We start from the raw sequence: 23,705 nt of genomic DNA, 5'->3' as shown, positions 1-23,705 counted from the left end.
TCAATGATAGCCATACGAGGATCAAAATCATTACGGCAATGAAAAACTTCCATTATGGAGTGAATCATCATCAAGCTCAAGCATGCGCCCCCATCCACCTAGACACACAACACACACACATGCACCTTATATATAACAACTGTACATGTACCCACATGTGTAGAGAATGCTTGGGTGTGGTGTTTGCAAGAGAGAGAATGTCGTTATGAAAGGAAAGGAGAGAAAAAGGTAGAGAATAATAAAGAAGAGAGAAGTGAGAGAGACCATATAAAAATAAATAAGAAAACAAAAGATTTAAAGGTGTGCAAAACAATAGTGCAAGGAGCTTCTAGTGGTTGATGATGCAACCCACCTTCTACATGCTTCATTAATGAGCTTAGAGAGCACATTCCTAAATGTAAGGGTGCTATCTTGGGCCTCTCTTGACATAGTGCTTTGTTCTTGGCCTTCAATACCTTTTGTGCTTTCATTATAGTATCATGGACTACCTCTATTGAGAGGCCATTGAGGGTTTGCCTCACTACGAGAGAGAGAGAGAGAGAGAGAGAGAGAGAGAGAGAGAGAGAGAGAGAGAGATTGATAATCAATTTGGGTTGGCAGGGCACCATTGTTTCTAAAGGTAAAATTACCGAACACTTGGGATATCCCATTGGTATAGATGTGTCCCTTAAGCCTTGCATGATTGGATATCCTCCCGAATTCATGAAAAGTTTTATGTATTGGAAATCTCAAGGCTAGCCTCTTCATGTGCAACAAAACCGACTCATTTCATCATGATTAATATATTCTCATAATTTTTGCCCTTACTTTCCTGGAACAAGAAGTCTCTCTTGGAATTGGTGCAACCCATCCACTTTATGTTGTGGAAAAGAAAGGGAATCATATTTGAGAATGGTGCTTTTGCAAGCCCTATAGGTGTAGACACATCCTTGGACTAATATCACGAAAATTTTCATCGAGGATCTATCTTGTAGGGTAGCACACTTATATGCATTTCTTGGTTGCATATATTGAATTCCATGCAACCTCTTATATTTTTAGAGTCCTTTATGCTCATTTGATTGGCTTTGAAATAAGCAAATAAAGTATGGCATGTCCATCATTCTAGAGAGAAATGGCAAGATAGTTTTCTCTAATTGTGAAACTCCAATATTCCCTATCAAGAGAAAGTGTTTAATACGAAGGTTCCTTATTGGGGATCTCCCTATTGGGGATGTGCTACATGCTCACAAGATATAGTGTTTAATGTATCTTTTGCGCTACCTGTGATGAGACACTAATTCATCTCTTCATCTCCTACCTTGCAAGCAAGATAGATTTGGAGCTTTGATTCCCAAATATGGATTTATGCAACTTGCCAACAAAGGCCTATTTGCTATTGTGTCTTACGCAAGATACCTACTTTGTCCTTTTTGTAGCCAAATCACCCCCATCTGTTCCAGTTTCTTAGATGGACAACTCTTTGGTACATTTGGTACACCCATAATGCCTTCATTTTTTATTTGGTCTTGGTTATCCATAACCATTTGGCCCGTATTTGAGAATTACTATTATGGCAGATGTCTTCCATGGTTTCAATGAACATGGTCCTCCTTAACATGACTGCTCCTTGGCTACATATTGTTTGCTCTACTTCTATTGTGCCACCTACATGATACTTGTGTGCTAGACTTTCATGCAAAGAATAATCCTTAACATAAACAAAACACTTCAACAATGTAATCTTGCTTATGTTTAGATTAGGAACTAATTGAAAGACCTCAAATTTTCAAAAAAGAGTCCAAAGAGGCCTACAATAATAACACAAAGCATATCTCCGTTGAGCTTGGAGAAAAGAATATAACACCCTATGAGAACATTGGCCACTCTAGATATGCTTCTCATCCCCAAAAAGTAAGCCTTTCTTGGCTCAACAATAGCCAACAAAGGATCTAAATCATTAACCCCATGAAAGCTTTCATTACTGAGCAAATTATCTTCAAACTCAGGCCCAACCCCCCACCTCTCAAGAGACACACATGCACCATATATATATATATATAATTGGTACAAGTGTTGCACACGTATAGCAGATGCTTGGATGTGCTATTTACAAGAAGATGTCTGTATGAGAGAATGAGCTTTGAGTAATTTAGGATGGTAACGCATTTGAATTAGCATTCTACCACTTCAACCACCTTGAAAGCCTTACCATGGAGATATAACACAACATTCTTTGATGAACTTTGGAATCTAAATGAGATGCACTGACATAAACAGTTATGATTCACAAAACCCTTCCATGTTATCTCCAACAAATTCACCAAAAACATGACTGTCTACAGCGCACTTCAAAGAAACTAAAATTTAAATAAGAATTTGCTCCCTTGAGGGGGTATATTCCACTATACAAATGCTCTACTCTGAACCCATTCAGCTCAATGCATGGATTGTCTACCTTTGCTCAATGTCCTAGGCAACTGGTAAATACATTGGTTTCGACGTTTAACCTGATAGGCCCTACATATATATGAGCTCAGAGGAAACTAAAAATTTACAAAGGTTACAGATGCAGTCAATATAAAGTGAAGCCTCTACATAAACAATTCCCAATCTGCCAGTGTACTACTAGGTGAGGGGACTGCTGATGTAGATTAAGAAAGTGAGGTATAGATACAGATTGGAAGGTATCATCTGGTATACTGATGTCCTGCACAACTAATGATTTGGATATATATAGACTCCAACACCAGATGTACAAGGGAAAACTCTTTTTCTTTCCTGCTTGCAAAGTTCCTCTTTCATCTGCCAAAGGGTAAGAAATCTTATTCAAGGTGACCTAATCAAGTTTATGTATGATGATACCTTGGAATGAATTGGCTTCAGATAATCATAACTAGCTCATGGCAGTACCTCAAGATTGCACGGCCAACTTCTGAAGGTGCTCCAAAAACACTTCAAAACTCACATCATCCGTAAAAATAATGTCTCCACCAGGTACCACTCTTGAAGACTTGTAAGTAGCAGATGGGTTTAGCCTTGCAAGGAGAAACCGGGCCTACAACAGAGTACATATACTGTTATATCAGTTTGACTCTTCATGTCCAGATGCACATTCCAAGAATCAAGAAAAATGCTAAGTCAATACCTGTGAGCCATGCTGATCACAGATCACCAGGCGAGGAACAGGAAAGCGTTCTTTCATTATAGCATCCCCATCATCATGAGGAGCCTGAAGCAGCTGAGCAAATGCCTGTTGTAGATTTTAACCAATCCACGAGTCAAGAATATTTCAAGTTGCCGTACGCATTATTGTGTGTATGCACGTATGTATTTCAACTATCTGTTGTGTACATGATATTATTGATAGCTATTATTGATGCACCTGATGTTCTGGTTGATTTTGATAGCCAGCCTTGCGCCACTCAGCAATAGTCATGCCATGAAAGATGACAACTGTGAAGAATGTGTCCAGGAGAAGAACACGATCAGCTGCTATAGCAGCTACATCAAGCATAGCTGGCTCTGGTGGTGAGTTGAAGGAATATGAGATTAAAGATGGTTGTATCATCACAACTGAGTTTATAACATTCTCTCGATTCAGCAGCATCCGAAAATATGCTGTTTCATCCGGGCTATTGTTGAAAACCTGTGGTGTGTAGAAAAATTACGACAAATCACCTTACATACACCAGTTAAATCAAGGATGTCAGTTTCAAAGTATCTAATAGGGGCACCTGGACAAACTGAGATCGTCGAAGATTGAACATAAACTGTGGAAAAATTGCAAATCTGGAAGATAAGCTGAAGGAAGAAGGATCATCTTTCCTGTAGTCGCCAAATCTGGATGATAGCCGAATCAATGCTCTGTCCAGCCATCTGGTAGCATCAAACTCATCCTGCATCATTATAACATGGCCTTGAAGAAACTTTAGCAAGCTGTTTTAATAAAGGATGCTTCCTAGATGGCAAGAGATTCAACTGCAAATGCTAGTGAGATCCAATCTTGAACTTTCATGGGAAGGTAACAAATTCCAAAGGTGAATACCTCTGTTTCCATCTTTACTGATGCTAGGCGAGCCATGACAACTGCCGCAGTTTCTTGGTCAAAACCAGAAACAAGTTCCTGCCAAGTCAAAACACATTAAAATATCTTAACAGTACAATCAAATACAATTTGTTAAGAAACTCATAGTTGCATCAGGTTTACCTCAGTATTCTGCAAACCATCCACCCACTGTCTGGTTACTGTACTCGATCGCATTCTCATCTTTCCATCACTATGCTGATAGCTTTGCATCCAAAAAAAAGGGCGGTTAAATAAAAATTTTGCTGGCATGGCATTTTCTGCCCCCCCCCCCCCCCCCCAAAAAAACGACTGACATCATGCCTCTTAAGGAATTTAATGCTTTGGTGGCCCATTCACCTATTTTTGAGAGAGAGAGAGAGAGAGAGTGTGTGTGTGTGTGTCTCCACACTCCATGATAGATGGGAGAGGCTACAAGGTCACTCAAATGGAGAAGGTAAGCATTTCTTATGATTTGGGACTTTTGGCACTTTCTTTCACATTGGGTAACACATGGTTTAGCATTATAGACCTTCAGGCTTCAGATTGGTTACTCACTTAGAACATGAAAATGACAATATCTTGAGCTATCCAACTTGATCAATTATCACAATGAAATCGAGATAGAGAGAGAGAGAGAGAGAGAGAGAGAGAGAGAGAGAGAGAGCAATGGCAACTGCTGTATCCAATTGTGCACACCTGTTCAACCCATCTGCAGCAGCTGACTGACTGAGTCCACCACCTCTTGTGCATGTTCTGCAGTCAGCAGCATACCTGCTGTGCACAACTTCTGTTTCTGACTGTACAAGAGTCCTGTGTGCAGTGTCCTCCCTTTTCTAGCCTGAAATCCTTGCCACCTCCTGTTCCTGCATTGACTATCTATAGCGTCTGATCTCACTTGCTCCATGACCCACCCCCTGTGGTGCTGTGCTGAAACAGCACGTGAGATCTGCAGGGATTGTTGTGAGACAAGCTGTTCAGCAGACCAACTTTTGTGGTCACTATGCCTGAGATTAACGTGCCCTCCATCCACAAGGAGTGGTGGCCATGTAACTGAACTCTGAAGACAAGGAGGAAATATTATAGTGCACTGACTTGCAGTCAGTTGTTAAATGCAGCAAGCATGTTGCAGATGATCCCATGTAGGGCTCTCATGGCCCAACCTCTGTAATGCCTCTGGTGCACTCGTATGCTCAGGTCACCACCCAATCAGATGATTCTCAAGATTTGGATTGGGAGGATTTGTTGGAATTTGCCTATACCTTGTTGTGTGAGTATGTAAGCATAGTCACAGTAATCTTCTGGACTACGATGAGGAGGATGTATTGGATGCTTATGTGGACATAAGGAAAGTGATGTGTTCTTTTTCTGCATTTTATGAGAGAGGCACTGTACTCTTTTTTGTGCCCCCCCCTTGGACATCATCCCCTGTCCGCAACCTCGGACCCATCCGTAGCAAACACAGCAGTGTTCCCCCCCCCCCCCCCAGTGCGCTTCCCCCGTCTACAACCTTGGACCCATCTGTAGCAAACACAGCAGTTTCGAAGCCAAGGTGGCTCCGCCGATAGGCCCACAGGTGGATGTTGATGGCTTCACACGGGTCCAGAGACGACAGAGAGGGAGACGGCAGGGGGGGCGCAGCCAGCGTCTCAGACCCAACCTCGACAGCAGGTGGGTGTGCGATGCCTTCTCGGCAGAGCACTCCTCAGCCCCCCCTGCCCGCCCCACCCGGTAGGACCGCAGGTCCCCACATCCACACCCGCGCCACAGACTACCTCTCCTGAGTCCCCACAACCCCCACACCCACCTCCCTCCACATCCCATGCCCCGCGCGCCCCGCCCCCCCCCCCCCCCCCCCACTGACCCTGGCCCACAGGCCCCCACTTCCAGGACTACCAGCCCCCCCCCCCCACCGGCCATGTACTTCCGTCCATCCCGCCATCCCTCGATCATCCTCCTCCCCACCACCCCCCGTACTGAGCACCCCCCGTACTGAGCACCCCCCCCTGATCCGCACCTGGTTCAGGCAATCCCCCCCAGACCCACCCCCTCTCTTCCCATAAGAGGTGATGAGCCACACACGCATACATCCTCTTGCATCAGCAGTCCTCCCCCTCCCATACAGCCACCAACTCATCCACCCCTGCCGCCCATCACACTTTCCTGAGACAGGCACATCTATTGCCACAGGAGTTCTTCCGCAGTGGCCCTTGGTTCTACTTGAGAGTTGCGGAACGCGGAGAGTTCCCACTACCTCTAGAGGTGGGGATCTTCGTGGTTCATAAGTCAAGGAGGGGCAAGGTCCATCTACTAGCACCACCGGATGGACCGAACTACGCTTTTTTTCCTTAGTCCTCTCACTCAGGGGAGTGGATGACGACACACATAGAGAAAGAGTTGAAGAGTCATAGTGGACCACACCTCCCAATGGATGGGAGAAGGACTAGCATTGTTTGCACCGCAGTGGCCTAGTTGCATGATGGATATTAACTGGTGGGCTGGTGCCGAGGTCCCTCACTTGAGCATTATCTTTCGAGCCCCTCCACAGTGGAGAGCTCCGAGGGATGTGATCGAGTGGCCCCTGGCACAGACGGCCCGTCTCTACCAGTGCACAGAGTCTCGACTCTCAACATGGCTGATAGAATGCATTGATAGTACCATCTCGAACTTCTATCACCCCTATGGTCCGGTTGAGGGCCACCATGGGGGAATGGAGCTCGCCGTCCAGACCGACGGCAAAGCGTACCTGCATGCTTCATAGCTCCTTTTCGTCATTAGCAACCTCCACACCGAACAAATGCCTGTTCGGGTAGTCACAAGTTTCCTCATGAGCTTACACCTTGCATCTTGGAATGTGAATAGCCTCCACTACAATGGGGCACGTGGTTCCAGGAAATTGATTGTTCGGCAGGAGTTGCAACCTGCCCTTGCCGGACAGATCGACATCTTACTTCTACAGGAGCACAAGCTCACCCCCACCCAGGCCCAGCGGATAGAGAAGGTACTCCCAGGCAGCTCGCACACTTACCGGAAGCACACCATAGGTGCCCACGATAGGGGTGGAGGCGTATGCACCTCTATTGGTCCGAGTCTTACCGCTTGTGTTCGAGACCACGGGATGATAGTGACAGGGAGGGTGCTATGGATCGGATTGGATATTGGGGACTCGTGCCTTGGAGTCCTTAATATCTATGCCCCTATGAAGGTTAGGGCACACAACAGGTTTTGGATGGAGATCGTGAAAGGACTCCCAAAGGTGGATTCTTGGATTGTTGGAGGAGACTTCAACAACCTGGAGACTTTGGAGGACCAGCAGGGCAGAGGGAGAAACTACCAGGGCATGGCCAGGGAGGAGCAGGAGGCATGGGAGGTGTTTCTACTGGCAATAGGAGCACGCGATGCCTAGAGAGACCCTACCTTCCACAGGAGGGAGAGGTCGTGGACTTCTCTTGGGGATACAGGCGGCTAGGTGGAGTCCTGTTGGAGCGGTTGGATAGGTTATGTGGGAGAGTGGGGAGGCTCTCGAGGAGGCTAGATTGGGCAGTTGGCGACTCGAGTACCACGTTGTCCGATCATTGCCCCGTTCTCCTGACACTAGATCCCCCAGTATCTGCCCTAGATACATGATCTTGTCAGATCCCTGACTCGATCTATAGGAGGGAGGAGGTGACGAGACAGATAGAGCAGATTTGGACCAAAGAGTGGGGCAGGAGGAGCCAGATCGCAAAGGAGGTTGCAAAGGCCCTAGCTGAGTCGAGCAGAATCTGCCGAGAGGCAGCCATACATGCTAGGTAGCAAAGCTGGGAGGAGGAGAGAGCACTCTGGTAGGACCTTGCAGCCACACAGAGATTATTACAAGAGGCACCAGGGGATCCCACTCTCAACGCACAGGAGGTGCGTGTGCGAGCAGCCATTGTTAGCCTAGAGGACAGGCGCTCTGAGTTCTCTTTCTACACCTCAGCAGCTTTCTGGGTGCGGAAGGGGGACGCGATGTGCAGGGAGTTTTTTCAGGTGCACCAGCCTCGCACCTCAAGAGAGCAGATATGCAACCTCCGAGATCAGTATGGGAGGACCCGTTCTAGCCCAGACGAGGTGATGGAGATTGCCACCAACTACTATAGTCGTCTCTTCCAACAGGAGACAGTCTCAGCTAGGGGACAGCAATGTAGACAACAGGTCTGGGATAACATCCCGTCCCTCGTCACTGAGGAGATGAAACGCTCCCTCCTAGCCCCCTTCACAAAGAAGGAACTAGAGGAGGCTTTCCATACATAGGACGAGCAAAAATGCTGGGGAGAGGATGGCCTCTCTAAGGCTTTTTTCACTACCTTTTGGGAAGTGGTGAAGGACCCCCTACTGATGGCCTTTCAGGAGATTTTCACTTCAGGACAGATGCCAGGGAGTCTATCGGCAAGCCTTATTAGTGTTCTCCCCAAAGGGGAAGACTGGTTGGAGCTTTCCCAGTGGAGACCGATCACCTTATTGTCAATGGCCTATAAGGCACTGGCAAAGATGATTGGTAGGCGACTACGCCCCTCGCTTCCAGACATCAATTACAAATGCTCCTTGTTGATGATTCTCCTTCCATGAAGGATCATATCAACAGGTTGGAGAATATGAGGGATGAGCTTCCATCCCTTGGTAGGATGATCTCTTCAAAGGATATGGCTATGATTCTTTTAACTGAGCTGCCATATCCCTGGTTTAATGTCTTCTATACAAGCCTTCTTACATCGAGGACTCGTGAGAAGCTTCTATAGGAGGAGCTTGCCCTGCTTGTTTTGGAGCATGACAAGCGTGCCAAAGAGGTAGCTAGGGGATCCACCTCCACCAGCTTTTGTTGCAGGCTTGGGAGGGGGGAAAAAGAAGAAAGAGAAGTCAAAGGCTAAAAGACAGAAGAGTTCTTCAAGCTCTGACTCGAACTCAGAGAAGCCTAAATGCCTATATTGTGGAAATGGAACACATCTAGAGAAGAAATGTTGGGTACCCTCACCTTTGTTTGAGAGCGAAGGATAGAGCTAAAACATTTGAGTCTTCTACCTCTACTCCAATAGTTACCCATGACTTAGTGTTTCTTCATATTGTTGAGTTGGAGGAGCCTTCTTTGGTAGTTTCCTCGTCTTTTGAGAGGCCTTGGTCGGTTGATAGTGGAGCTTCTAGTCATATGACTCATCGAGGCGATTTGTTGCAAGGTTTACGCCCTTCTGAGAGTTCAATCACTATTGGTGACATTGTATCGGTGCGTGTTAGTGGTGTTGGCTTGCATTGAGGATTCTTCTATAGGGGTTGTTATCGCAACAAGTTGGCAAGAGAGTGGGCTTTACATGCCCCATTTTGCTTCTCTTATGCAGGGTTCTCTAGGGCATTTGTCTATTGCTACACCCATTCTTGCTTGTGCACCATCTTTTCCACAGGTTCCATCCTATCCCCCACCCTCTCCTCCGATGGTTTCCTTGTACCCCCCATTCCTTTTAGAGGGTGATGATCTCAGTGATGCGACTGTGGGTTTCCTTGCCCCTACTGTTTCAAAGGGGATTTCCCAGGATCACAAGGAGCTTCTTCATTGGCAATCTATGTCGCTGGACTTCATCGACCTTGGCATTCCTCTTGCCATCCCCGGATTTGTTTCCTCCTTGGCCTTTCGCTACATTTAGGATTGGAGAGGAGGTGTTAGCAATCATGTTTATCATGCCTTGTTATCTCCTGTGTGAACCTCAATCTAAATCAAGTGAGGACTTTTGGAGCTCTGATAGTCTGTCGTGTATTTTGACGGGGAAGGTTACTCATTCTAAAGTGGCCATCTATGTGCATTTCTATGCATTTCTGTGGTCATCGGATTCCAATGTGCTTTTCTTGTGTAGTTTCTACATTTCTCAGGTTGTCCTTGCTTGTCGGACATTGTCCATGCCTCTTGGGACTTTTTCTGTGCCACTTGTATTTTTTCTAGCATTTTTGCCAGAGTGACCAGCATTAAATGCAAGTCAGCCAAATTTGGAGATTATTGGCTATTTATAGCCTACCCCTCTCCACACTTTATTATCATCAGGTCATCTTCCTTCCTTCTAGCAAGTGCACACTCTGACTCTATCATCTTCCTCTATCTTCGTTGCTACTATCATCATCAGCCTAATATGGTGCCCTCATTAATGTTGTGGGCTGCGTGTAGGGACTCATCAGTCCTCCTTTTGTATTCAGCATTTGTTCCTTGTTTAGTGCAGGTTTCTTTTCTTCTTCTCCTGCAAATTCTCTCTCTTTTCCTCTATGTTCGAGTTCCTTCTTCCATTGCGTACTCTCACATATTGTTGGTATCGGAGATGTCCAACTGCAATTTTCTTCAGGCAGTATATTTACTTTGCATGATGTACGCCATTTTCCCGGCTTTGTGTAAAAGCCTATTTTCAGCTGGACAGTTGAATGATGCACGTTATGGTGTCTCTTTTAGTGATTGCTCATGGGAGTTTACCCATGGGAATCTTGTCTTGGTACGAGGTGCCAAGTGTGGCACTCTTTACCCCTTACTTATATCTAGGTCTATTGACTATGTTTTGGCAGTGGCTATAATACCACATGTATTGTTATGGCATCGCCGCCTTGGACACATGTCATTAAAGGAAATGAAAATGCTTATCTGTTTGCAATATCTTCCACACCTTGACTATAAGTGTTTTGATTCTTGTAATCATTATTTTTATGGTAGGCAAACTCGTAAGTTGCATAAGTTTGGCATTACGCGCATGGGTGAGCCTCTAGATCTTATTCCTTTTAATGTTTGTGGACCTATGCCTTGTAAGTATTTAGGTGGCACGAAGTATTTTGTTACTTTCATTGATGATTACTTGTATAAGGTTTGGGCATATCCCATAAAGTAGAAATCGGAGGTTTTGGCTATATTTCAGCGTTGGCTTGCTTTTGTTGAGAACCAATTTGAATATAGGTTAAAATGCCTATATTCTGACAATGGGGGGAGTATATCTCTAAAGCCTTTGAGCAATTTTGTGATGAGAGGGTATCTAGCGTTAGTTCACCACCTCGTATATCCCATCCCGGAATGGTATAGTTGAGCACATGAATAGGACGATTCTGGAGCAAGTTCATAGTATGCTTAGCCAACTAGGCTTATTGCAACACTTTTGGACTTAGGCAGTTACTAGTGCCGTACTTTGATTAATCAATCCCTATGCACTTCTTTTGACTATCAAGTTGCAAAGGAGGTATAGTCTAGGATACCTCCATCATATGCTCATTTGCATATCTTTGGTTATGAGGCTTTTTGCCATGTTTTCAAGGACAAGTACAATAAACTAGATTCTAAGTACGTGAAATGCATCTTTCTTGGTGATGAAGATGTAGGCAAGACAGACTACTGCCTTTGGGATCCATAGACTTGGAAGGTCATCCGTAGCCATGCTATTAGTTTCTATGAGGAGAAAATGCATAAGCAGCTTGAGCAAGTTGTTGAGATATGAAGGGTGATATTTCAAGAGGAGCCTCTTGTTACTGCACAGTCAGCTAGACTGCTTGTAGTAGCTAATGCTCCAATGGCCCGAGACCCTGATGTTAGATAGGATATATAAGTTCCATAGCTTGTTTTGCGGCGGTCTATTAGAGACAGACATTAGCCTGATCGGTTTGCGCCCTCTATGGATTATGTTATGGTGACAAATACTGGTGAGCCTTTTACCTATGATTAGGCCATGTGTAGAGGTGATAGTCACTCTTGGGAGAGGGCCATGCAGTCTGAGAATGACTCACTATTGAAAAATCATACATGGGATTTGGTTCCTAAGTTCCTTTGCCTAGTGGAAAATGTGCTTTGCCATGCAAGTGGATGTACAAGTTGAAAAGTACACCTAGATGTTCCAAGTCGGCCTATGTGGCTAGATTGGTTGCTAAGGATTTTAAGTAGGAGCATGGTATTGACATCAATGAAGCCTTTTCTCCTGTCGTCAAGATGACAACCCTATGCTTGGTATTGACTTTGGTTGTGTAGCTAGATCTAGACCTTTATTAGATGGATGTCAAGACGGCTTTTTGGGGACTTGCATGATGAGATTTATGTGTAACGGCCTAATGGTTTTGAGAAAAAAGGTAGGGAACACCTAGTGTGCTAGTTGGAAAAGAGCCTTTATGGCCTTAAACGAGCACCAAGGGAATGGTACCACAAGTTTGATGCCTTCATGCAATCATAGGGATATACCCATAGTATTATGGATCTGTGTTTACAGGAAGAAGGCTCATGATGGCGGCCTTATGATTTTGGTACTCTATGTGGATGATATGTTGATTGCTGGGAGCGCTCATGATGAGCTAGATGCCTTAAGGTTATCTCAAGAAGAGCTTTGAGATGAAGAACATGGGATATGCCTCATATATTCTTGGGGCATACATCTCACATGATTGCTCTAAGGGACTCCTTTACTTATTGCAAAATGTGTGCATTCAAAAGGTTCTTGAGTGGTTTCATATTCAAGATGTTAAGCCTATTGGCTGTTCTTTATCTTCTCTTGTGAAGGTTAGCTAAGTTAATTGTCTGCAATTTGATGATCAAAAGGCTGAGATGGCCAAGATGCCTCATGCATTTGAAGTAAGCAATTTGATGTATGCCATGATAGCCACTTGTCCTGACATAGCATTTGTAGTGGGAGTTGTGGTATGCTTTATGGCTACACTTGATAGGCGGTATTGGGATACCATAAAGGGTATCGTGAGATACCTTGAGGGCATTGTAGATATGTGCATATGTTATGGTGGTCAGAATACAAGAGTCGTAGGGTACGCTGACTCTGATTATACAGGACATGCAGATAGTAGGAAATCCACCTTTGGTTATGTCTTCACCTTTGTTGGAGGTGTTGTTTCTTAGATGTCTAGGATGTAGAAATGCGTGGCCCTATCCACTACAGAGATAGAGTATGTTGCAGCTACTAATGCTTGCAAGGAGGCTCTCTAGTTAGGTTGTTTGGTCACAAACCTTAGTATTTTTTATGTGGTCTCTACCTTGCATTCAAATTCTATGAGTTATATCAAAGTGCAATGGAGTGCAAGACAGGAATGAGCAGGAACAAAGCTGAGAGTGAGATTGAGGGAATCCTAGATGAGTGTACCAGTGTCTTACAATATACAAAGAATAAAAATATATTTATATGTTAGGGTACAAATAAGGGTATATTCACACCCATAAATTTATACACACTGATTAATGGGAGTTTACACCCGAAGGGATTTTACCCCCAACAACCTCCTACTTAAAGGCCCGTAGTGGTACCTTTAAGCTAGCCAACTCCCACTAATTGAATGCAATGCTCATGTTGAGCCTTTGCAAGACGTTTAGTAAGAACATTTGTAAGGTTATATTGGGTTTTGACCTTAGTCAATGTGACAAGACCATCATCCAAGACGTATCGAATGAAGTGATACCGAACATCTATGTGTTTGGTACGTATATGGAACATGGCATTCTTAGCTAGATATACTGTACTCTGGCTATCACAACCAAGCACTGGAGTACGTGAAGAAAAACTAAAATCCTTGACCAAACAGTCAAGCCAAATAGCTTCCTTAGAAGCTTCTATGGCTGAAATATATTCAGCCTCTGTAGTACTCAGTGCTACAAATTTTTGTAACCTTGAACACCAAGAAATAGCCCCACCAGCCAAAGTGAAGACATACCCATTGGTAGATTTTCTAGTGTCAAGATCTCTTGCCATGTCCGAATCACAAAATCCTTGTAACTCTGGTGTACCCTTTCCATAGCATATATAGTTGTCTTATGTACCTTTTAAGTATCTAAAGATACATTTCATTGCTTCCCAATGTGGTTTGCCAGGGCTAGACATGAATATACTACTAACTCCCACTACATGAGCAATGTCTGGACGAGTTGCAACCATGGTGTATATCAAAGAACCACAAGCTGATGCATAAGGTATGCTCTTCATAGTAGTAGTAGCTGCATCATCTTTTGGGCAATCGACTTTGCTAAGCTTTGTACATGGTGGTAAAGGCACACAAAGAGACTTAGCATCAGCCATATTAAATCTCTTAAGTACTTTGCTAATGTACTTGTCTTGTAAGAGAAACAACAGGTGTTGCCCTCTATCTCTTTTAATGCGCATGCCCAAAATGTATTCAGTTGCTTCCAAATCTTTCATTGAGAAGGCTGAACTCAGCTGCCCCATCATCTTTCCAAAATCTTGGATTATACTCCACATCTGCATCAGACACCCTAGGGGTTGGATCTACTATCTCCCCTCCTAGCACCTTTTCTTTCTCCACTCCATTCTCTATCTCTTTGCACCATGGTACTTCTTAGGGGGAATGCCACCCTTTAGCATAGTGCCTCTCACCTTTCAGCAAATGAGCACACCCATCACTCCTAGGTCGACTGTGATGGGCATCCCCCTCACTATCCCCAGCTTTACATCTCCCATAACCACTCATACACAAGGGTTTTCATCCTCAGCTTATGGTGCGTCTTCACACTCTCCTTGGGTTACTTTTAAGAGCATGTACTCTTATGCTTTCTTGCAATTAGCATGTGATCCACTTATAAGACCAGCACAAACCCCCATCGCGCAATTGCTCCGCTATCGCGCCCTTGCTTTCCCCCCGTTCCTCTTGCCCCGTTACCCCCTGTGGTGTGTTGCGCCTCCCCCTCTTGCTATGCATTCTCTGTTACATTAATAAGGTAAATTATGGGAGACAGGCGCGAGGGATGACCGTCCGGGGGCCTTGGGCACCCAAACGGGGTCTAGGGGAGCCTAGAGAGTTAGAGAGTCCGAGAATAGTAGGACTCACTTGAAGTGGACGGTTGGCAGAGGAAACAGGGAGAGTGGTGCCAGCACTTATCTAGGCGAGGTTGGGAGGAGAAACGAATGTCTCGTGCCACTATTTTCAAGATCAGTCAGTCCATCATTACGAGTTATTCTGCTGCTCGTTAGATTGGTTACCACGTCACACTGGTATTAGAGCCGCCGGGTCTTGCTTTCGCCGGTCTCCCACGAAAGCTTTCGATTGTCCTCGCGTGAAGGCTTTCTCCCATCCGGATGCGAAACAAGACTTGAGACGAGAAGACGGCGCCCACACGTCACACCGGTATCAGACGAGAAGACGGCGCCTACACGTCACACCGGTATCAGACGAGAAGACGGCGCCCACACGTCACACCGGTATCAGACGAGAAGACGGCGCCCACACGTCACAGGGGTATCAGATTCGAGAAGACGGCGCCCACACATCACACGTCACACTGGCCCCTACCTCATCATACACGATTGAATTCGTGTAGCGCAATCGGACGGCAGTATTAAACCAGTCGGACGAAGTTCGTCTGACACATAGCTGGGGTATAGCTAGTTCACGTGACCTGTTAGGGAGGGGGTGTGTTTAGTCCCCTCCTTATTCGGTGTTCCTGCCAATAGGCTTTATTTTCAACGTGACTGGCTCGGTTTTGGGAAAGACGAACTATTCCTCACTCTTTGGGGTTATTACTAAAAGCCATCAACAGCTGCCATATCACTATAACCAGGGAAGTACTTCACTTTGTACGTAAATTTCTTATATTTGCTTTTCAATTCCAGTGTATTAATGGAGGGGAAAGGGAGTAATTAAGGGTTCTAGTTCTAGGACCACCCTATGGTAGATCCCCATGAAACGGAGATACAAGAAGAGCAATGGGAAGAATTGTTTGCAACACGAGAACAATTTGATGATCTAATTGCTCGTGTGTAGGCACAGGGGGTTCAAATGGAATTTTTAACTTAAACACTCACCGAAATAAATTCTCAATTAACTTTATTACTAGAAAGGGATAATAATAGGTTAGAAACCTCGGATATTCCATCTTCATCGAAAGATTTGGATGTGACTATGCGAGAAACTAAAGAGCCCCACCAAAAGTTGAGAGATAATCCAATCTTAAAATATATGAAACCCCCTCAGTTTCACGGGGAGGAAAAAGATAGAAATAAAGACACTATCTTTAATTTTCTCAAAAAATGGGAGGATTTACACAAACTTAAAAATACTCCACCACATCTCCAAGCACTGGAGGCTAGTTTAACTTTGGGGCCAAAGGCGTATAAATGGTGGCGAACTTTAAAGGAGGCAAATAAAATACCTGAAAGTTGGGCTCAATTTGAATCGGTCTTTTTGAAAGAATTCCTACCTAAAAATGAAATGGAAAGAAATTGGGAAGATTGGGATTATGTCAAACAAAAGGGAAGACCCTTGTTGACATATCTGGAGGAATATCGTGAGATAATCCTCAAATTGGAAGGAATAGATGAATTTCAAAAGACAAGAGGATTCATTAGGGGACTAGATAAGGCCTGTAAAAAGGAAGTGAAAAGGAGTTCACCTAAGACGCTTGAAGAGGCAATTAAATTTGTATTAATCAATGAAGATAGTACGCGTCCAGGTACACTCACTAGTCTCACTGATACAGAGACCAAGACTAAAGAGTTGGAAACCTCAAAATTTGTAGGCAAATTTAAAAGGAAAATGCCATTTCTTAAGGGCGAGAAACAACCCTTTGAAAAGAAACAATATGTAAGGCCAAAGTTAAGTCAAGATGACTTTGATAAGGCCAAAAAAGAAAGGCTGTGTTTCAATTTCCTATCCCCTAACCATGCTGCCTGGAATTGCGCTCAAAGGAAAAAGGGGGAAGATAAAGGAAAGGATAAGGACAAGGGCAAGGAAAAGAAAAACAAATCCAGGTAGTGCAGACCCTAGAATTAAAGGGGCATGAAAAGTATAAATCTTTAGAGGTTTTGCACAAGGATGTACAACACAGGTGTTGTATATCAGCTTCTATGTGGCAACCTACTTTTGGGCCACATGATTTAGTTAGAGTGCATGGATTGATAGCTAGAAAGAGGGTTAGAGTCATGATTGATGACTCTGCTACCCACAATTTCATAAATTATGCACTTGCCAAAAAATTGAAACTTCCCCAAACAAAAGAGTGGGCATCAATATATTGTTCGTATGATACAAGGTCAAGATAATAAAATATGGGATACAATGGTATCCAATTTGGAAATTCAGATTCAAGGATATAAAGATAAACTTGATTTCCAAATTATGAATATGGAAAGAGCCGATATTGCTTTGAGGAGGGAGTGGCTACGGAGATTGGAACCATCCTTAAAACATAGTTATCATCATAATATACTGGAATTTAAAAGGGATGGTAAGACTTTTGTGATTCAAGGTGAACATGAAGTATTTGATAATCCTTTGTTGTGTTCCACTGAAGTTCAAAAGCTGATAAAGAAGGAAGCTTGTGAGGTATATATGTTATGGTCTCTTCCTGTGCAAAACACTTTTACTTCCTGTAATGTAAAGCAACAATTTTCTTATGTTTGTGAGTTGAATGTAAGTAATGAATTAAGTGGTTTATTAGATGAATTTAAAGATGTGTTTCCTTCTGATTTACAAAGTGGCCTTCCACCAAATAGGGGTGATATAAATCACCCAATTGACACAAATAAGGATACACACCCTATTTCTAAACCACCTTATAAGTTAAGTGAAACACAGCACCAAGAAGTTGAAAGAAAAATTAAGGATTACCTTGATAAAGGGTTTATACAACCTAGCAATTCACCTTGGGCTTCGCCAATTTTATTGGTAAAGAAAAAAGATGGTTCTATGCGACTTTGTGTTGATTATAGAGCACTTAACAAGATAACAGTGAAGAATAAATTTCCTATGCCTAGAATGGAAGATCTTTTTGATCAATTACAAGGGGCAAAATTCTTCACAAAGATAGACCTAAGATCAGGCTATCACCCAAGTAAGAATTAAAGCACAGGATGTTCCTAAGACAACATTTCATACTAGATACGGGCATTATAATTTTTTGGTGATGCCTTTTGTCCTCACTAATGCACCAGCTACTTTTATGAAGCTGATGAATAGTGTGTTACGGCCCTATCTAGGACATTTTATAGTAGTTTTCTTGGATGATATCTTGATCTTTAGTAAATCAAGAGAAAAACATTTGGAACACTTACGATTAGTATTCCAATTGTTAAGAACACGTTCCCTTTATGCGAAGAAAACTAAATGTGAATTCTTCGCACAAGAGGTCAAATATTTAGGGCATATTATCTTGAAAGAGGGAATCAAGATGGATCCAGAAAAAGTAAGGGCAATTATTGAATGGCCATCTCCAAGCAACCTCGAAGAGCTACAGATCTTCCTAGGATTATCTGGATTTTATCGTCGATTCATTCTAGATTATGCCAAAATAGTTGTTCCAATGATAGACCAACTTAAAGGGAAAGGGAAGAGCTTTAATTGGGCAACAGGCCAAAATGAAAGTTTTCAAAAACTTAAGGTAGCTATTGCTACATTGTGGATAGGCACATTTAATTTTGGGTATGACCAAAAGGCCTAAAATTAATTTTTAGAATTAATTAAATGGCTGAAAATTGCTGGAAAATGGGATAAGAAAGCTACCACCTTGCAAAAGTGCTCATGCAATGGGGGAGAAGGCTGTTTGGGGGACTGGAGAGACAAATTCTGTTCATTTAAGCTTTGTGTGTGTGTGTGTGAGAGAGAGAGAGAGCAAGCTACTGATCAGATTTTATTGCTATGGAGACCTCCCATAGGCTAGCAACTACAACAAAGGACCCATTAGGAGCAAGCAACAGCATTTATGGCATCCCCAATAGCTGGTGACAGCGTTTAATGCAAGCAATAGCAGTTGAAGGCTCCTCACATAGTGGGCGACAACATTTTGGGCTGTTTTTAGACAAGGCAGCAGCCATTTCTGAGGTTTTTCCGCATGGAAACTCTGGTACTTCTCTCTCTACAACATTCTCTCACCTTCTCCAACTTGTGCTCAACCATTCTTAGCAGATCTCAACCAAATTTGGTGGACAACAAAGGAAATTTTGATGTAAACCCTAATTCACAGCAGTGGGTTTAGTAGCCACATTGGTACTTGTGCCAGCAATTAGAGGCATTGTAGACTAAAATCAATAGCTGGAATTCAAGGAATTGCCAAAGATGTCAGATGCCAACCAATCCCATTTCATTGGGAGCAGCATTTGGCCGATCAAGGGTCCATTTTAGACAAGTCCTGAGTGAAGATCAAGGGGCAAATTACCTCAGAAGGCTTGCTAATCATTTATGATAGCAAGGGGCATTTGGATCAGCAAAGGAAATTGAAGAATCTCAATTGTACTCCTTCCGATTGCAATTTAAGTTAAATACCACAAGGGGCACTAGTTTTGGGGCCAACAACGTGTCCAATGTCCAAGACTGTATGCTAAAGTGTGCATTTCAATTTTTGTGAATTTGTTAATTTATTTAATTAAGTGCTTAATCAAGTTTTCACCACCTTTTCCAAGAAGGAAGGTTGGTTTCATGTAACCTCATGTGTTCATCTTATTTTGTAATGGCATTGCTATTTTGACTTTAAATGTGTGCTATAGTTTATAGTTTTTTAAAAATCAAGTTCTTTTTTATACTAATATCATACCATACCTTATAAAATATTAAGGTGCCATTTAGTATTGTACTTTATCGTACCATACCCTTCTTACCTGACAACTATGCTACTACCACATAGCATGTATACTTGTCCACCACAAACTTGGTATCGAATCTTTCACTACTAGTGGAATGGTCACTGCACCAAGAGCTAGGGGTATAAGAATAAGAGTTTAATCAATATATTAAGTCCATTTCCCATTCTGCTGACACGACATGCACCCATTGACTGATGCTTTGGCTATTTTGGGGGGGCTGGCTTAAGCTTTGCTTGTAGTCCCTCCTAGTTCCAACTCATTAAACAGCCCCAAAACTCAAATGCACTCGGTGTGTTTCAATGTCCCATAAGCAAACTCCCCCACTTTTGGTTGGTTCTATCTCTATAAATAGAGTGTGCGCTAGGTCACTTGCATCCTTTGCATGTTCAATCTTCCCCCTTCAATGGCTGTCATTTTCTTCAAACTCATTATTGCCCTCCATCTCTAGCTGCTGCTATGGACATCCTACATCTGCCCTTCATCATTTGGAGGATTATGTTTGTTCCTAGCTTGTTGATACCATCAGTTTGTTGTTGTTCAAGCCGCTTATCTGCTGCTGGCTGATCAGTTTTCATATAGTTGTACCTATGTCTTCTATGCCATCTCCTCCAACAGCTGCAGCACACCCTATCTTAGTGTTGTGAGCTCCTCCAGCCCTTCTCACCATCAACACCAACCTGCATTTCTGCTGCTCCAACTGACACCTAACTTCTGGCCATCATCTACAGCATGATTTTTTGGGTTTTCAGCACTTTCCTTTATTAGCCTTTGCTCCGATTCATGATTACTACACCCATGATCTGTCTCCGCAGGATGACACATCAACATCTCCCTCAGCCCACTCCCACGAGAGTCATCCACTATTGGACTACTCTGCCCTTGAGCATTGTGGGTATTCACTCATTTAAATTTAGCATTCATTCATTCATTAGATTCTACTCTTTTGTGGTTTTACATTTTGCATTTTTGTCTTGAGTTAGTGTTTCAATTGTGTTTGTACAGTTTGTGTTTTCCCAATGCAAAACCTAGCATATCTCTACAAGGATTGTTCTAGGGCCAAACCAGAAATGCAAGTGTGATGAAAGAAGGATTTGAGAATGAATAGCACCAAAAACATGCAAATATACCTGTTTCCATCCTACGTCTAAAGCCTCCTCTATTTGTGACATCTGTTTACATACAAGTACCAATGTGGGTGTTCAAAGTAGCTTACAGCTAGTTCTTGCATAATAAGAGTAACAAAGATGTGTTTTAGCTCATACAAGTCAAAAAATTTATAAGAGCCTACATTCAAACCTAGCTAAGATAAAGATATTGGATCCTGAGCCATCCTAAGCCAAGCTCACTAGCTAAATGTCGTCGTTGGTACACCTCCCTCCAATGTGCCTATGGATAAGGCCATTCTAAGCCAAGCTCACTAGCTAAATGTCGCCATTGGTACACCTCCCTCCAATGTGCCTATGGGTAAGTCGATGGTGGCTTGCACCAAGATAGATGGAGGAATATGTTGTGGGATGAAGTTTGGCCAACTTCTTATATATTCAGTTAATGCTATGTTTTTCATCCACTCAAACTCTCAATGGATTGAAGAAGATGTTGAGAAATAACAAATGATGTATGCTCCAGGAAGAGATGTCCTAAATCCCATATGCACAGTGAGGAGAGTGGAACAACCCAACTTCTATAAAGCATTGTACTTGACTATGAAATGAATACAATATCATGATGCTTTGTACTTTCACTAAGTGTCTTGTCAGTGTCAGTTCATTACACAAGATTGTCTTTATGAGTCCAAGCTAATCTATCTTGGAATCTAATTCACTTGTGCAACAATTGGTCTATCTATGTCTATGTCAACATGAGTCTTCTCTTCATCTTTCATCCTCCATAGCTCCTGGCATGCTCTAGATCCATGTTTCTTAACAGAAGAAGAGGAAGAAGAAGAAGCAAAAGCAGAAGCAGAAGCAACACCTAAACATAGTTGCACACCAGAGCAGCAGCCTAGAGAGGGGAGAGATTGATGATGGTGGAGGAGACCTGGCACTGAAGAGTGGAAATTGAACCCTGATATAGTCAAGTTTTGTAATTACATAAGTTCTATATACAAAAAGTTCTGGGGGCTGTACGAGAGCTGAAAAATATCAGCCCTTCATTTGAGGCAAACTTTAAGGCCGATTCTGGACACCATCTGTTGCCGCAAGCAAGACTAAGGTGTCAAGAACTACATCTTTGTAAAAGTTTCTAGAGGTATCCTTCACAGCACTAGTCAAGCTATTGCTGCATACTTGTTGAATTTCTTGGTCAACTAGCACGAAATTAGTTGCAACTAAAACTCAACCTCATATGTCAATCATACACATGCATAAGATCTACAAACAATCATATAGATGTACACAAAGAAGAAACATTGGGAACCGCCAATCCCCATCACAGGTAGATATGTACTTGACCCTATTCTGCAGTATTCAAGTCCAAAACTACAACTGGATCCTCTCCCAAAGTTAAGCTCCAAAATTTCAATCTCTCCTCTCTTCTTCCGTTCTCCCAAGAACTGCACGTAGCATTCTCTTCTATAATGCTTAAGCTTAGCCTTATTTTGTGTTTGCTTTTTTATTCCCTCTCCACCAAAAGAGCACATAACCTGTTTGGCTTATTTGGGAGACAGAAGCAAAAGGTTTTCTTTTCTATTTCTTTTTCTAAATAGTCATTTTGCAACAATAACCTCTGCCATTGTAGCCTCTGCTGCCAGTTACAATGGTGATTATCGGTCCTACAAAGTAATGCTAAGGCATCCCAATGTGGATATAGTTTCCAACCTCCTGCTCTTCCTAAAAAAAGTTTCCTCTACAGCCTCCTAGATCACAATCTTTTAAAAATCCTTAAATTAACTTATAGTATCTTCCAGAATAGCATAAAATAACCAGTTTTGAGAACATTCCTTCAAAATGAGACAAGACTGCACTTCTTGCAGTAGAACTGCGGTAATGCTTTGAAACTCGTGATATTTGCTAGCATGGATCCTGTGATACCCATATTCTCTATCCACCACTCAATCTCATCAAAGTATAAGCAAAATAGAGTGGATAAGACTGAGAGTGGGCAGTCCTGTTTCATTCCAATAATGTTGTTGATTTCTATCTAGTGCATACACACAGATTTCAATATCTCTAAAGGAAATTCCAAGTTTAGCAAGCTCAAACCTCCAAGCCCCACTATAGCTTTCTCCTTCAAGCCTCAGTTATCTTCTTAATACCCTTCTGTATGTTTTTTATCCATGCCTCAGAATTGAAGACCCTCTTAAAGCTTGGCTTGAAATACTGATTTTGAAGGAAGAGCCACCATGCTGACACTCATATTGTGTCCATCTGATACAGATAATTCAATCAAATTAAACGTATGAGCAAGATTTTGTATGCCTGCCACTTCAAGAGAGAGAGAAACTTCTAGAATAAAGAACTTTCCATCTTCAGTACGAATCTATGAGCCCAAGATGTCTGCTTGTATAATATTCTAGGGTGACAAAGATTTGATAATGTCAGGTATACATCATCAACACTGTGACCAACAAAAGTATGACTAGATATTGCGCTCTTTAAAATGCTAGTACATCCAAACCCATACAGCTCCAAGCACAGACTTTAAAGGTTAAAGAAATGCAGAGTGCACTTACTGAGTTACAAATTGGAAGAAGAACTGCTGTAGAGGCGGCTGCGACACTGCCTCTGCTATTTCTTTTGGGACAACTTCAAAAAAGATAGTCAATGTTGTATTTCTGTCCAATCCACACATCTTCCATGCAGTTGTGTTTCCTTGCCCTACAACAATGTCTGAACAAGAAACTCCCTTCTGCAACCAGTAAGCAACAAGTATAAAAATTGGGAGAATAACTAGTATAAGGCTGTCTATTTCACGCCAATTTTGAAATGCATAAGAATTAAGTGAATAACAGGCAGACCTGGAAAGGAGGGATAGCAAACCTTTTCCAAAGAAGCACATGGCCCGATGATACCTTGTACCTTCACATCTCTGGAACAATTCATCTCAAAGATGCCACTGGCAGACAAACAGAGGTTTTCAGAAATTAACTCATTGGGAAAGCCAGAATCAAAATGTGAGCT

The 23,705-nt window shown here is 42.8% G+C and overlaps 1 protein-coding gene across 1 annotated transcript in view; it reads right to left on the bottom strand.

Moving 5' to 3' along the window:
• Window positions 1-2,329: 2,329 nt before the first annotated feature.
• The window catches only part of LOC148041754 (protein transport protein SEC23 E-like), a 54,999-nt gene continuing 33,623 nt past the window's right edge, over window positions 2,330-23,705 (bottom strand). Inside the window, exons 6-14 of the mRNA XM_087682114.1 lie at window positions 23,565-23,640; window positions 23,258-23,433; window positions 4,190-4,271; window positions 4,028-4,105; window positions 3,717-3,878; window positions 3,365-3,628; window positions 3,128-3,232; window positions 2,893-3,037; window positions 2,330-2,784 (exon numbers count right to left, since the gene is read on the bottom strand). Of these exons, the coding sequence (XP_087538240.1) occupies window positions 2,894-3,037; window positions 3,128-3,232; window positions 3,365-3,628; window positions 3,717-3,878; window positions 4,028-4,105; window positions 4,190-4,271; window positions 23,258-23,433; window positions 23,565-23,640 (1,087 nt within the window). The 3' untranslated portion in view covers window positions 2,330-2,784; window position 2,893. The remainder of the gene's footprint in view (window positions 2,785-2,892; window positions 3,038-3,127; window positions 3,233-3,364; window positions 3,629-3,716; window positions 3,879-4,027; window positions 4,106-4,189; window positions 4,272-23,257; window positions 23,434-23,564; window positions 23,641-23,705) is intronic.

The sequence above is a fragment of the Lygodium microphyllum genome, chromosome 1 (assembly GCF_053477565.2).
Source record: "Lygodium microphyllum isolate KBCC chromosome 1, Lygodium_microphyllum_v1.1.10, whole genome shotgun sequence".
NCBI lineage: Eukaryota > Viridiplantae > Streptophyta > Polypodiopsida > Schizaeales > Lygodiaceae > Lygodium > Lygodium microphyllum.
This window is presented reverse-complemented; position numbering and strand designations above follow the sequence as displayed.